This window comes from Pongo pygmaeus, chromosome 10 (genome assembly GCF_028885625.2).
Source record: "Pongo pygmaeus isolate AG05252 chromosome 10, NHGRI_mPonPyg2-v2.0_pri, whole genome shotgun sequence".
Taxonomy (NCBI): domain Eukaryota; kingdom Metazoa; phylum Chordata; class Mammalia; order Primates; family Hominidae; genus Pongo; species Pongo pygmaeus.
In genome coordinates this window covers 65,789,285-65,802,948 of record NC_072383.2, presented here as the reverse complement: position 1 = coordinate 65,802,948, position 13,664 = coordinate 65,789,285, and the positions used below count along the sequence as shown (strand labels likewise).

At 39.1% G+C, this 13,664-nt stretch overlaps 1 protein-coding gene across 1 annotated transcript in view; it reads right to left on the bottom strand.

The window, feature by feature from the left end:
- Positions 1 to 12,904, bottom strand: part of LOC129010021 (uncharacterized) — a 92,881-nt gene extending 79,977 nt beyond the window's left edge. Inside the window, exon 1 of the mRNA XM_063647247.1 lies at positions 12,752 to 12,904. Coding sequence (XP_063503317.1) covers positions 12,752 to 12,845 — 94 coding nt within the window. The 5' untranslated portion in view covers positions 12,846 to 12,904. The remainder of the gene's footprint in view (positions 1 to 12,751) is intronic.
- Between the last annotated feature and the right edge of the window lie 760 nt (positions 12,905 to 13,664).

Sequence of the window (13,664 nt, the reverse complement as noted above, 5' to 3'; positions counted from 1 at the left end):
TTGGTGTGGCCATGGATAAAACATCTAAATACAATTTGCTACTAGCCAGGAACCAAAAAGAAGACTTGAGTTCCACAAAGGACGATGAGATTTACAAGGAGGTTTCCCAGAGAGGCATAACATTTGAACTAGAATTTCACCATCTTTGCAGTCAGGAAGCTTTATAGTTTCTACTTACTTTATGGTTTAGCTAAATTGAAGCACTAAAGGATTCAGGCAATGTTTACCTAGAGTTTAAAAAAACCTAGATTTTAACATTTTTATTAACGGATTGGGTGTTATATATAACATAATTGGGTAGATTATGTTTTAATCTAAATGATAAAGCTATTAGAGCAAATCAAGGTGACTATTTTCTCTCATATTGACCTGTCCCTAACCTAAGCGGGTTTCAAACTTTGGCATACTTTGAAATTATCAATACAGTTGTTAAAATACAGATTCCTCACCAAACTTAAAGAATCTCAACCTCCTGGGATGGAGAGGCAATGTGCTTTAAAAAAAGAGTTCCATGTGAATCTGGTTTAAAACCATTAAGCAATTGGATAAATCAGAGGTAAAATTTGGCCTCTATATATGCTATAGATTATGGATATGCTATAAGTTAATAACACTATCTTCTGACCTACTAATGAATATTCCCCTTGAGGGGAGATAAGGAAAAGTTATTAAGCACTCTACTCTAATAAGTAATAAGTAATAAGTAATAATTTGGCTGACCCCCTGCTCATGGCCCATTTAGTATAGCCAGCTTCCCTCAACCCCAGAAAGATCAATTTTTAAAACCTATTTCCTGTAAGACAACTATTTAAGTTATTTCCATTAAAATAAAAAGACATGGTGATTTTCTCACATGTCTGTTTTGAACTGGCTGCTGACAACTCAATTTCCAGGGAAGAAGGAAAGAGCTGGCTTTCTGGTACTGATAATCTCTTTCACCTTCATCCAGCACTCAGCTTCTTCCGGCATTCCTGTATCAGAAAGCAAACATGGGCAACTCTAAACCTTAGCACTCACATGCCTCTTAGTTGGTGTCACTGAGTTCCCTTGAGCAGGCATTTGGAGGTGAGACAGCTCTTAAAAGTAATAAAATTGCATAAACCACTCCTTTTGCAAATGGACAGTGGGAATTTAGCCAAGCACAGAGGAGAAAACTTCTGACAAATGTGATCCTATAGTAGGGCTACTTAACTTATGCTTGAGGACAATGTTGGGTATGACCAACATAAAGCTTGGTAGGACTAATTCCTGCTGACCAAAGAATTAAGAGAGCACCAAGACCTGAGATGAGTCAGTCTAATTCAATCCTAAAATGATCCCAGAAACTAATGTCACAACATTTCTGATCCTTAGCTAATAGGGGCATTGTTAACAACATCAGCTGGTCTGTTGTGGTTGTTACTGACTGGCACAAAGTGGATGGATTTTGTTTTCCTTTGCTGGGCACCTCAAAATATAACTACTAGTTGTAGAACATTGTTAAGAAAATATTTGTAAGATAGTTTTACAAGTGGATTTGCATATAGTATTTGTTAACAAAAAGCGATGGTACTGTAAATTTTGTTTTTTCAAATTTATATTGGCAATTGTAGTCTCTGAGAACACTTAAATAAATGAAAGCAGGACTTTTACCATTATGCTTTCAAGATTGAGAATCCTGAGTTCAAAAGCTGATACTCTAAAAACACCTAGATTGAATGAACACTTTTCAAAAACATGGGAGTAATAAATACAACCTTAAAATTTATCAACTGACTTTTCTTCGAATGAAATTATTGTTAGAAAAATTTAAGCATTTGTTTAATTAAAAAAATAAAAATCCATCATGAACCTGTAATCAAACATTTTGGCCCTTGTATTTGCTCATTTTAAAATGGGTCCGTTTTTGCATGTGTGTGTATATACTTCCAGTAATGACAATTTAATGTGTCTATACAGTCCAGAAATGACAATTTAGTGTCTATCTTACCAGAATTACAAAGCAATTCTGAAACAAAGGTCATGAGAGAGTCCCATTACCTTCTCCAAAGGGTGCCAGGACAACTTTTCTATTATATTTTCTCCCAGAAACCTTTACTGTTCCTTGTTTATAATATCCATTATTTTTCTTAAAAAGACAGTATACAACCCAAGCTTTAACATTAGTTTTGTAACTCTATTTTTATGAAAGCTATTTCAGCAGCCAGAGAAACTGACTTAGCTGGCCCCTAAACAGCCTTCTCTCAACATGCCATGCAGACAAGATAAACCAGCTGATTGTGTAACAGCAGAAATCTCCCTACACGGGCAGTTCAGGAGCTGGCAGAGGTGGTGGGAATTTTTCTGGGCAGTGTTCCGGACGGCCTGTCCTGTCTGGTCTGTCTTTATCCCATTGTTCCCTAAAGCTCATCCTCCATGGTAATGCCTCAGATTGTGATGGGCTGTTCACTCCACAGCATGAATTCTGACCATTAACTTAGTGATAGGACCCAGAGGAAATGCTGCCCTCCCCACATCTGTTCTTTGGGAATGTCCTTGCACAAGAACAAACTGTGCCCTAACCTTGGTGATTAATTTTTATAATGGGAGCTCAGTAGGGTTAGATTGTATTGATACATGTATAAGTACATAGAAAGTTAAGAATGTTCTCTGAATAAAATAGTACCACCACTCCATTACTCTCTGTCCCTCTCTCTTTCACATACACTCACACACCCCACGATGTTTTACGGGAAGATATAGCTGTAGAAGGAAGACTTTTCCTCTCTAACCTTGTTCTTTTCTTGGCATTTGTCCATGAAAAATGGGTCTACTTTTGCAAGTGTGTGTGCATATTTGTAATGAGGTAATGGTCTTAATTTATTCAGCGAACTCCCTTAATTTTCTACTCACCTTTAGATTACAGAGAAAGAAAATTTTACCAATTCTTTTGATCTCTTATGAATGTACTATGGAGTGAGGCTTAACCTCTCTATCTTCTTTCCCCTCCCCATAGGAGCAGATGTGGTTAATCTGATTGCTCCCTGGAACTCATCAGGCATCCACTTCTTCCTTACTAATGCACTGTGACCACATATGATGTTATTCAGGCCACCACTGTGTCTAGATAAGACTCCACATCCCAATCTACCTTGCAGCTGGAAGTAAGCCAATGAGATGCAAGCAGAAGTTGGTGGGTGGAGTTCCCAGTGTAACTTCAGTTCAGCTGGGAGTTGTGTCTTTCCTCTGGCTCCTTCTATTTTCCTATTGCCCTGGGACACGGTGCCATGTCTAGAGCTCTAGTGGCCATCTTTCAACCTTGAAGTGACCTTGAAAACAAAAGCTACAGGCCAAGTAGGTAGAGTGGGAAAACAGAAAGATTCTCATTCCCTGATGATTGTGGAGAACATTACACATCCTGGCTCATCTATCTCCAAATTTATTTTGGGAGAAGGAAAGACTGTTTTTAAGACAGTTTTTTTTTGTTCAATCCAGCTGAAGCTAGTCTGTTGTAAACTATATACAAGTCATGTAATCTAGAATAGATCCACGCTGCCTCTTTCCCCCTTCTCTCTACTCTTACCCTTTGCTGCTGGTTTTTGCTTGCCTTGTAGCTTCTCGTCTTCAACTGTTAAACCCGGTGCTTGGTCTGCTTGTCACATGAAGGTTGGAAGCCTTCCACCAGTGATGTCCACCATCACTGAACACAGGCATCCAGCGTTTGTCAAACCTAGCCCCCATTTGCTTCCAGGTACCATAAATAGCAGCAGAATCCAGTCTCCTGATTTGAGGCAAATTAACCAATCAGATTATTATTCCCATTTCCATAAAGAAGAGCAAGTAAAGAGGAATTGAGATGGTGGATCTTTCCTTTATGGTGTTTCTGAGAGTCATGATGGAGATTCCTTCTTCTATGAGATGAGAGGAAAATGTGGGAAGAGAAAAAGTTTCCCTAAAGATACAAACCATTCATTGCTTATGTTTAGATTTCCATATCAGTCTTTGCCCCTCTTTCATTTCCACTTCTATAGCTGTGTTGAAGGGAGTGAAAGACTGGAGTGGAGAGATGGGTCACTAGATCCCAGCCCTTTCAGTGCAACATGCAATTCAGCTTTACCTCTCCTCTGGCTGGTGGCTCTGAGAGACACCAGGGGGTACAGGAAGCAGGTGTGTGCTTCTCCACTGTATAAAGGTACATGCACCCTCTCTCCTGTGCACCTGCCCAGCAGCAAGGGACGGGGTTGGGACAAAGAATGTGGGGAGAGTAGACAGTGGCTTTGTCTCCCTGCTTTGGCTTCTACACTGTGTGGATCTTAAATTTGTTTGTGTAAATCACAAGTGAGGTGCAGGGAGATTATTGTGTTAGAAATGCACTTGTTTACAGTGGGTTAAGGGTAGGCAGTCACCATTTGCAATGGCTGTTTGGAACTGAGGATTCACTGCACTTCCTACATTGCCCTTCCTTTCCATAGAAGGATAAACTAACAACATTCGCCATCAAGAAAAGGGGGGTAGTTACCCTTTCCACATTCCAGAATCTTATTCTTTCTACTTCCTTAAAAGAAATCTGAAGAAAGAGAATCAAGATCTTTTGATTACACAAAAAGGGATGTGAACAGCCCCTCTTAAGGACCATCCTCCTTCCAGGTGCGAAGAAGAATGCCTTGGGTTATTTTCTAAAAGGATCATCAGAGTTGACAATTTTGTGGACTGTCTGTTTTGAAAACAGAACTTAATATTCAGGACACTATGATAACTAGAGGAATAACCTAGGGCTTGAATCTCAAAACTGTGTGTCTCCCAAGCTTTACCCCCATGGATGACCCACTCAGAGCCACGGTATATCAAATGGGCCACTCAGTTGCTGTGAAGAATGAACAGTAGTGCATATGTCTAAGACTCAACTGCCACATGGTGACTCTATTTAAAGTTACCCAGTGTTCAGTGTTGCCAGTTTCATAATAACAACACCTAGTATTTGTATATAACCTTTGGCTAAAAAACACAGACGTTTAAAAAATATACTCAGGTCTTATCACAAATGTAGGTGGCAAGTGTGGTTCTTTTCTTCCTCCAGTTGAGGAAAATTAAGAAACAGGAATGAATGACTTGTGTAGGCTCACTAAAGCATTTGTAAAACCTTGGCTTTTATTTGCCTTCAATTTAGTTTAATATAGTTTGTTAAATGAGGTACTGATTTTTTTCTCATACTTTTTTGAGATCTAATTCACAATTCAACTTTTTAAAGCACACACCATGATTTTTAATATATTTTCACAGTTGGCCGGGCATGGTGGCTCACGCCTGTAATCTCAGCACTTTGGGAGGCCGAGACAGGTGGATCACGAGGTCAGGAGATCGAGACCATCCTGGCTAACACGGTGAAACCCCATCTCTACTAAAAATACAGAAAAAAATTAGCCAGGCATGGTGGCGGGCACCTGTAGTCCCAGCTACTCAGGAGGCTGAGGCAGGAGAATGGCGTGAACCCAGGAGGCAGAGCTTGCAGCGAGCCGAGACTGTACCACTGCACTCCAGCCTGGGCAACAGAGCGAGACTCCATCTCAAAAAAAATATATATGTATATACATATATATTCACAGTTGTACGACCATAATCACTAATTTCAGAACATTTTAATCACCTCAAAAAGAAATCACATACACATTAGCAACCAGTCCCCATCCCCTTCCTTCCCCAGCCCCTGGTAACCATTAATCTACTTTCTGTCTCTCTGGATTTGCCTTTTCTGGACATTTCATGTAAAATTGAATCATATAATATGTGGCCTTTTATGACTAGCTTTTTTCACTTAGCATAATGTTTTTAAGGTGAGTACTTCATTCCCTTTTATGGCTAAATACTATTCCGTTGTATGGGTATACTAAGTTTTTTTAATCTACTCATCAATGATAGACATTTGAGTTGTTTTTACTTTGGGGCTGTTATGTGTAGTGCTTCTATGGACATGCTTGTACAAGGTTTTGTGTGGAGATCTTTTCAATGACCTTGGGTTTATGCCTAGGAGTAGAATTGTTGAGTTATATGGTAACTCCATGTTTAACCTTTGAAGAATTGCCACCTGTGCTACAAAGAGGCTGCCCAATTTTACATTCCCACCAGCAGTGTAGGAGGGGTCCAGTTTCTCCACAGCCCTGTCAGCACTTGTTATTTTCTATCACTGTGGTTAGCTATCCTAATCAGTGTGGTAGCTAATGATTTTTATTTTTTTATTTAAAAAATTATATTTCAATAGCTTTAGGGGTACAAGAGGTTTTGGTTACATGAATGAATTATACAGTGGTGAAGTATAGGATTTTATTGCACCTTTTACCCAAGTAAAAGGGTATGTTGTACCCAATAGGGAATTTTTCACTAATGATTTTTAAAGAATAATTTAAAGAAATAGAAAGCTAGAGACCTTAGGTCACTGTTTTTTGTTTGTTCTTTTCTTTTCTTTTTTTTTTGTTGTTTTGTGAGGTGTAGTCTCGCTCTTGTTGCCCTGGCTGGAGTGCAACGGTGTGGTCTTGGCTCACTGCAACCTTCACCTCCCAGGTTCAAGCAATTCTCCTGCCTCAGCCTCCCAAGTAGCTGGGATTACAGGTGCACGCCACCACACCTGGCTAATTTTTGTATTTTTAGTAGATACGGGGTTTCACCATGTTGGCCAGGATGGTCTTGAACTCCTGACCTCAGGTGATCTGCCCACCTCACCCTCCCTAAGTACTGGGATTACAGGCATGAGCCACTGTGCCTGGCCAAACTTGGGACACTTGCTAAGCTGGGAGAATAGATTATGTGGCCTATGGAAAGGGAACCCTTTTCCTCACCAGGCTTCTCCCCATTTTCATTGCCCCACTCCTTATCAGTGACCAGCTTCCTGGGGTCTGCACTTAATGGGAGACAGAGAAAGCTGCTTGAGGCTTCACCTCCTCCCTCCATTCCCAGAGTCCCACATTCAGTTTACAGGGAGGCTTTTCCAATTTGCAATTCCAGCTCTCTCCAGAAACTCTCCTACCATTGACGCCTGGCTCAGTGCATTCACTATTGTCACCGTCTTCAGCTGTTCTGGAATACTCTTTACACCATTTGATGTCTTCCTCATATTAATAGTGATATCCAATACCGAATATGCCCATAGCACTTATTATACATGGTTACACTTAATCTTCATAGTAACTCTGTGATTCATGTTGCTATTGTCCCAGAAATTTTAGAGATGAAGAAATTAAAGATAAAGAGTGCAAGGTCAATTTCCTTGGCCACACAGCTATCAATGGTAAAGTAGAAATGACTGGGAAGGGGTGTAATGTCAGCTTCATCTGTCCTGATATTTATTTCTTCTTGGTCTCTTCTCAGGCTTTGAAAGTCTGGAGAACTCTCTTATACTGAGAAATCCTGAAAAGTGATTTCTTCATCCTCCCTCCCCTAATGACACAATAATCCTGGAGGGAGTTGTACAGCTAAGTAGGCCTGGGATGACTTGGTTTTATTTAATTATAATTTTAATTATTCTATTAGGCCATTTGTGTCTCTGGAGTCAATTTTCCTTCTCAGATATTTTCTGAGAACTAGAAAATATGTTTATAATTTTTTTCTTGGTTTTAATTGCAGTCTTATTAATTGGATCAGTTTAGGTTTGGAGTAATTTCTTGGTGTGGTGAATAAGAATAATCAAGGTTAACCCCATACACACAGTGTAATAATCATGTTTTTTTGGCTGTGAAACAGAATCTAGCATGGTCATTTCATACCAGGTGAAGGATGGCTCTCACTTAAAACAGTATTTCACCACACTTTCTATGATTTTGCTGGTGTGAAAAAATGCATTATTAGAACACATGGCAACAATACTAGAGTGGACTCTGGATTTTTTTATGCCAGACTTTCATTAAGCAGAAGAAAAGAACACAAATTTCGACATTTCACTTGGAATGGAAGCAGGTGAGCCTCTAGGTTTGTTTTTTGTTTGTTTGTTTTTAACTTTTATTTTAGGTTCAAGGGTAAATGTGCAGGTTTGTTATATGGGTAAACTTGTGTCGTGGGGGCTTGTTATACAGATTATTTTTTCACCCAGGTACTAAGCCTGGTACCCAATAGTTATTCTTTCTGATCCTCTCCCTCTCCCATCCTTCATTCTCAAGTAGGCAATGTTTGTTGTTCCTCTCTTTATGCCACTTGTTGATGAGCCTCTATTAGGGTCTAGTTAAATTGAAACGGTAACTTTTTAAAAATATTCACCATTGAGACATGTGTTTTCTAGTAGCAAAAACACCATAATGAAAAACTCAGGGCCCCAAATGCTTTTTCCCCCCACTACCTATCACAATCTCTCAACCCATTTAAGAGCACAAAAGAAGAACTTCATATCTGGAAAAATACAGACATTATCATTTGGTATGGGCTTTGACCATATATTTTACTTTCATGACAAGTTAGGCCTACTTTTCTTTCTCATGTTTTAATCCTTCCTACCTGCAAAGCTAGAAGTTGGCATCTTAAAGATAGGATAGGGTGAGGGTAAAGATATTTCTTATATTTCTGGAAGGAGGGGTGTGTGTGTGTGTGTGTGTGTGTGTGTGAGAGAAAATCTTCAGGGGAAGACTAAAGAATAACTGTAGGGAATAGTGGCAAATTAATTTAAACTAACATACTGTAATAAAGCCAACCCCTGAGATCTGTTCTTCTGGATGTTGTCATAAATAACACTCTATTCATTATATAGGCAAACATGAACTCAAACTAAATCCATTGAATTTTGTTAAAAAGTCATTTAACTCAGGGTTTAACTCAGGTTCGTTCTATTTCTTTTTAAATTTTATTTTATTTTCAGTTAACCAAATAATTGCGTATATTTATGGGGTACAATGTGATGTTTTGATATGTTTATCATGAGGAATGAATAAATCATATTTCTTTTAAAAAATGCTTTCTTTTAACTCTAGTTCATAGCAATATTCAGAGGAAAGAGTGTTCCTGAGTTGCAAGGATCTTTACTGGAGATTTTTTTCTTCTGACCCTGGTTCTTTGACATGAGTGAGACATAACTGATACTGGGGTGATTCCTGTAACTGGCATAGTTCTAAAATAAAGTAGACACAAACTGTTTTCCATTTAAATATTTTAAATTGGCATATATATATATATATATATATATATATATAAATAATGGAAACATCTGGGTACATGCTGAACCTTGAATCTTTGTTGTATTTGTTATTTAAAATACACAGATACCCCACCAGTCAGGGTCTGTGCTGTTCCTTGGGCCTCTTTGCTTTTCCAGACCTGGCTTTATATGGTCTGTTTCAAGCTCTTCCGGCCTCCATCTTATCAATACTTCGGAAACCTCTAAGGCAGACAATGCAATAGAGGTACAGTCAGAAGACCTGGATTTGAATATTCTGTCATTTGCTTATTTTGTGACTCTGGGTAAATTATTTGACTTCTCTGAGGTAATTTCTTCATCTATAAAAGAAAGAAAATACTTAATAATTATTTTTAGTATTAGGCCTTTAATTTTCCACGCAAAGCTTTACTCTCATAATTCATTTTGAATCAATGATGGCTTGGAAAATATCCTAGTCATTTCCCTCTGGTAATTTCCCTCATGCCCCACTTCTACATTCACCATTGATATCAATATTTGTCAGAATTTAAACAAATTATAATGATCTTCCCCCTAAAGGGATTTTACTATTTTTGTTGTTCAACATTGACATTTTCCCACTTCACATCACTTTTGGAAATGGGTAAATAATGAATAAAATGAGTATTGATACACCTTGCAAGATAAATTGACTCCCCTGAATCAGATCACTTCGTTTCACAGCAGTACTGGAATACTTAATCGAATTTCTCAGTGGAGCCACAGGAAAGACTTTATGGGCAAGGCTGCTATAGGATATCAAATAGAGGTGGAAGAAAAGTAGAGGAAAAGTGAGAGAGGGTCTGATAGCTACCTGCTGCCCAGGTGAGAATGAGGATAAACAAATAGTTAAGCATCATATGAAGGGCATGGAGTCCTTGGAGGTGTGGGGACCCACAGAGCCAATCAGATGGGCTCCCTGAGGCTACCTGACCAGAACTGTGGGTACCTGACAAGCAGCATGGCTACGTAGGGGCTTGGAGAGGAGAGGAAGGCAATGAAGCTGCCTGCTGGCACAGGACGCCTTCACCGGCAAGACCAGGAAAGGACAGTGTTCAGGACCCAGCTCAAGCCAGCAGTGGAATATCTGTAGTGAGGAATGGAAGCTCATTGCCCCAACAAAAGTGATGCTGCCACTCAACCCAGATATGGAATTATTTCAGTTGTCCAAAGTAACAATATTCTTTGTGGGCCACTGCGACACAGTAAAACATTTTGTTCCTAGCAGATGGTATAAACTTAGTGAATGTTTGCTGAATTTACTTATTCATTTATTCATTCAAAAATCTTATGAAACTTCTATTTTAGGCCCGACACTATTTTAGAATATAGAAATATAGTCATGAACTAGATAGGCAAGTCCTTGAAGTCATGGGTTTCTACTCTAGAAGGGGAGTCAGATACCTAAATAAACAAGCAGAATAATATCAGGTAGTGACAAGTGCTTATCATTAGACTTATCTAGAATGATGTTTTAAATACGGTGGTCAGGGGAGTGGTATTTGAAGCCTGAATCATAAAAATTAGCCACCTACCCTAGGATCCATACAAAGAGAACCTCAAGTGGATTCAATAACATGTAATGCTTGCTGATTTGTTCTATCCCTTAAGTAAATCTTATTCTAATATACTTCATTCAAAATAGTTGTTGAACATGTTCCATATTCCAAGTAATGTGTTAGGTGCTAGGGATATAAAAGTAAAAGCCATAGCCCCTGCCTTCAAGGAATTGATATTCCAATATGGAGATCCAGAGGTGTGAACAATTACAATAAAAAGTGAGAACTGCCCTGATGGATGGAGGCATGGTCAGTGTATGTGGGAGATTTCTTGAAGAAGTATCTTTATTGTAATGAAAATAGCAAGACTATCTGTGTGTTGGGGAAAAAAATGTCCATGGGTCTCTCATGTTTCTGCAAGCCTTGTCAACAAAGAGACTTTTATTTGGGACTGCCTTCCAAGAATATTTGTATGGTGGACTTCTTGGAGGTTAGAGGTAGTGTGTCTCTCTCAAGCAGAGAGATTTGTTTCTTTACTAGGATACTAAAAGAAAGGTTTCCTTCTAAGGAAAAAGTTGGGCAGGTTTCCTTATAGCCTCTTTAAAAGCTTGTAGTTTCCTAAGCTCGGGGTTTTTCACCTTTGGTGCAAACTGACTGCGTTTGCAGCATCTCTACCTTGGCCACCCCCTAATGCCCCATAGGATTTGGAGGACAAGAAGAACCAACATGAATACTGGAGCTGATGCTGCTTGTTGTGCCATGAGTGATAAAGTCCTCTGTGTCTGACTCAGGAATCTGTGTCTTCTGCAAGAATCCATGCAATTGTGGCAGCTCCCTTGTTAGCTTGGAAGCAGATAAAACTTCACACCCTTAATCATTCTTAACATGGTGACAATATTAAAATTATTTCAGCTTTATGAGCTTTATTTTTCTCAGTGGAAAACTTGGGATAAAAATTCTCACTTCACAAACTCATTGTAAGAGCCAAATGGAAGGTCATAGGTGTAGCAGAGATGGTTAGCTATTCCCTAATATATGTTCTCTCTCTCTCCTCTAACATAGAAATTGTAGTGTGACAAGGCTACCAGACTGACAAAAACATCTCCTAGCCTCGTTTGCAGCTAGCTGTGATCAAGCAGTAAAGCTCTGTCAATGGGGTGTGAGCAGAAATACAACTTGCAGATGATGCTTTTGCAAGGAAGGAAAATTCTCTCCCCTTCCCCTTCCCTCCTTCCCATTGCCTGGAATACAGAAATAGTGGTAAGACATCTTGGAACATTTGGATGGGAAATACCCTACACACGGCAGAGCACTAAAACAAAAGTAACCTGGAGTCTCTGTCCTCTTGCTGTCACCATTCAGGTCCTAGACTGCAAATATACAGACTGTCACATCAGAAAAAACTTCCCGTCTTGTTAGAGCCACTCCTATTTGGCATGTTTATTGAAGAAATGGTATTCTAATGAATGGAGGAATGAGGAGATCCGAGTGAGGGATTAGAAAGATGCTATTGGTGATGGTAGAGAAAAGAAAATAGAGCCAGGTAAATTAGGATGGAGATCACCTAGCTGCCCAGTAATGGGTTATTTTTCAGAGGTTTTGAATGTTGGCAAATCTTTAAGTCTTACCTGGTCTGTGGACTCTTACAAGAACTTTGAATTCCATAGTCAAATTAGGAACACACTGACTTAAAGTTAAACACAATTCTTTATTATAGGTAGTACAAGTGTTTTCAGCACTAAAAGATTTTATGCCTGTTAAAAGAGAGGGCTGAAAATAAAGTATTCCTCATACTTATCTGAAAATGAGACCTTTTATCTAAAACTTCTAGTGTTCATGGCCACTAGAGGACACATGATTCAATGCCTATAAGATTTAAAGACATCTCCCAGCCCTCTAGAAATTTGTAACCTGCAGTAACACCCAAATAGTCCACAAAGCAATTCACAAAGGTATTTGTCAGATATGAGGATGAAATAGACATGTGTGTATGACACACACACACCCTTTTCCAAACCAGAGCCAAAAGTTGCAGATACACCAGAAACCATGTGGTATCAATTTTCCCCTTTACAGAGTTCAGCTTTGTTTTTGTTCCAAGGTGTGAATGAATAGGACAAGGACTGAAAAGGATAACAGTTCCTACCTCGATTCCACTTGAAGATCTTCATGAAGAAAGTCCTTGCTGGAACTTGAGCAGACTGAATACTAATTTCTCTTAGCAAGACATTACACTGCATGGTGGATGGCCTCCTTGCTCAGGAAGTTCATGACAATCCAAGAGGCAAAATGAAAGGAGGCAGAACAGAGCGTGTAAAGTCAGAATCTTGTGACTTTGGCCCTGAAAGTGTTTGATCTGGCAGGAACTATTTTCCATGAGTAACCGAGTCCTGTATAGCACTTATGGGATCAAATGGCAGTATAAATTGGATCAACAGTTAATGTCTTAATTCTCTCCATGACCAATGTGAGGAAAAGTAATTCTATTTAAATCCTTCATAGAAAAATACTTCATGCAGAATCCTGGGGGGAAAAGAATTAAAAATTGTAATCTCATGTCAAATATTCCTGCAGTTTTCTCAACAGTACAGTTAATCCTTTGGGCTGGCAAAAGCAGGTTTTCTTTCATTATTTTGGTCTGTATTGGTAACGAAGTTATTAGGTGCAAAGGAAACACACACAGAGATGTCACACCACACTTGACACTGTCACTGTGGTGACAAGGTTTTCTCCAGCTGTCAGTGTCAGAAGGATTTCATTCTGTTTGATGCCACAGTTTTGTGAGAAGTGGCAGGCAAGCCCTTTTATTCCTTGTAATGTCTTCATTATTAATAGCAGTCATCAATTACCAGAGAAAAGGAGTACAGAATAAATTGTAAACATTATAACCTGGGGTCTTTATGGAGGATCTTCTATATTGTTTCATGGAATTGGAGGTGAATTCAGCAGTAGGATTTTTGAACGCTGGAAAGATAGGGGGAAGCTTCCATTTCTTCTATGCATGTTGGTCACATAAGACATCAGTCTGTGTGCAGTTTCCTCATTTTCTTCAATGGTCT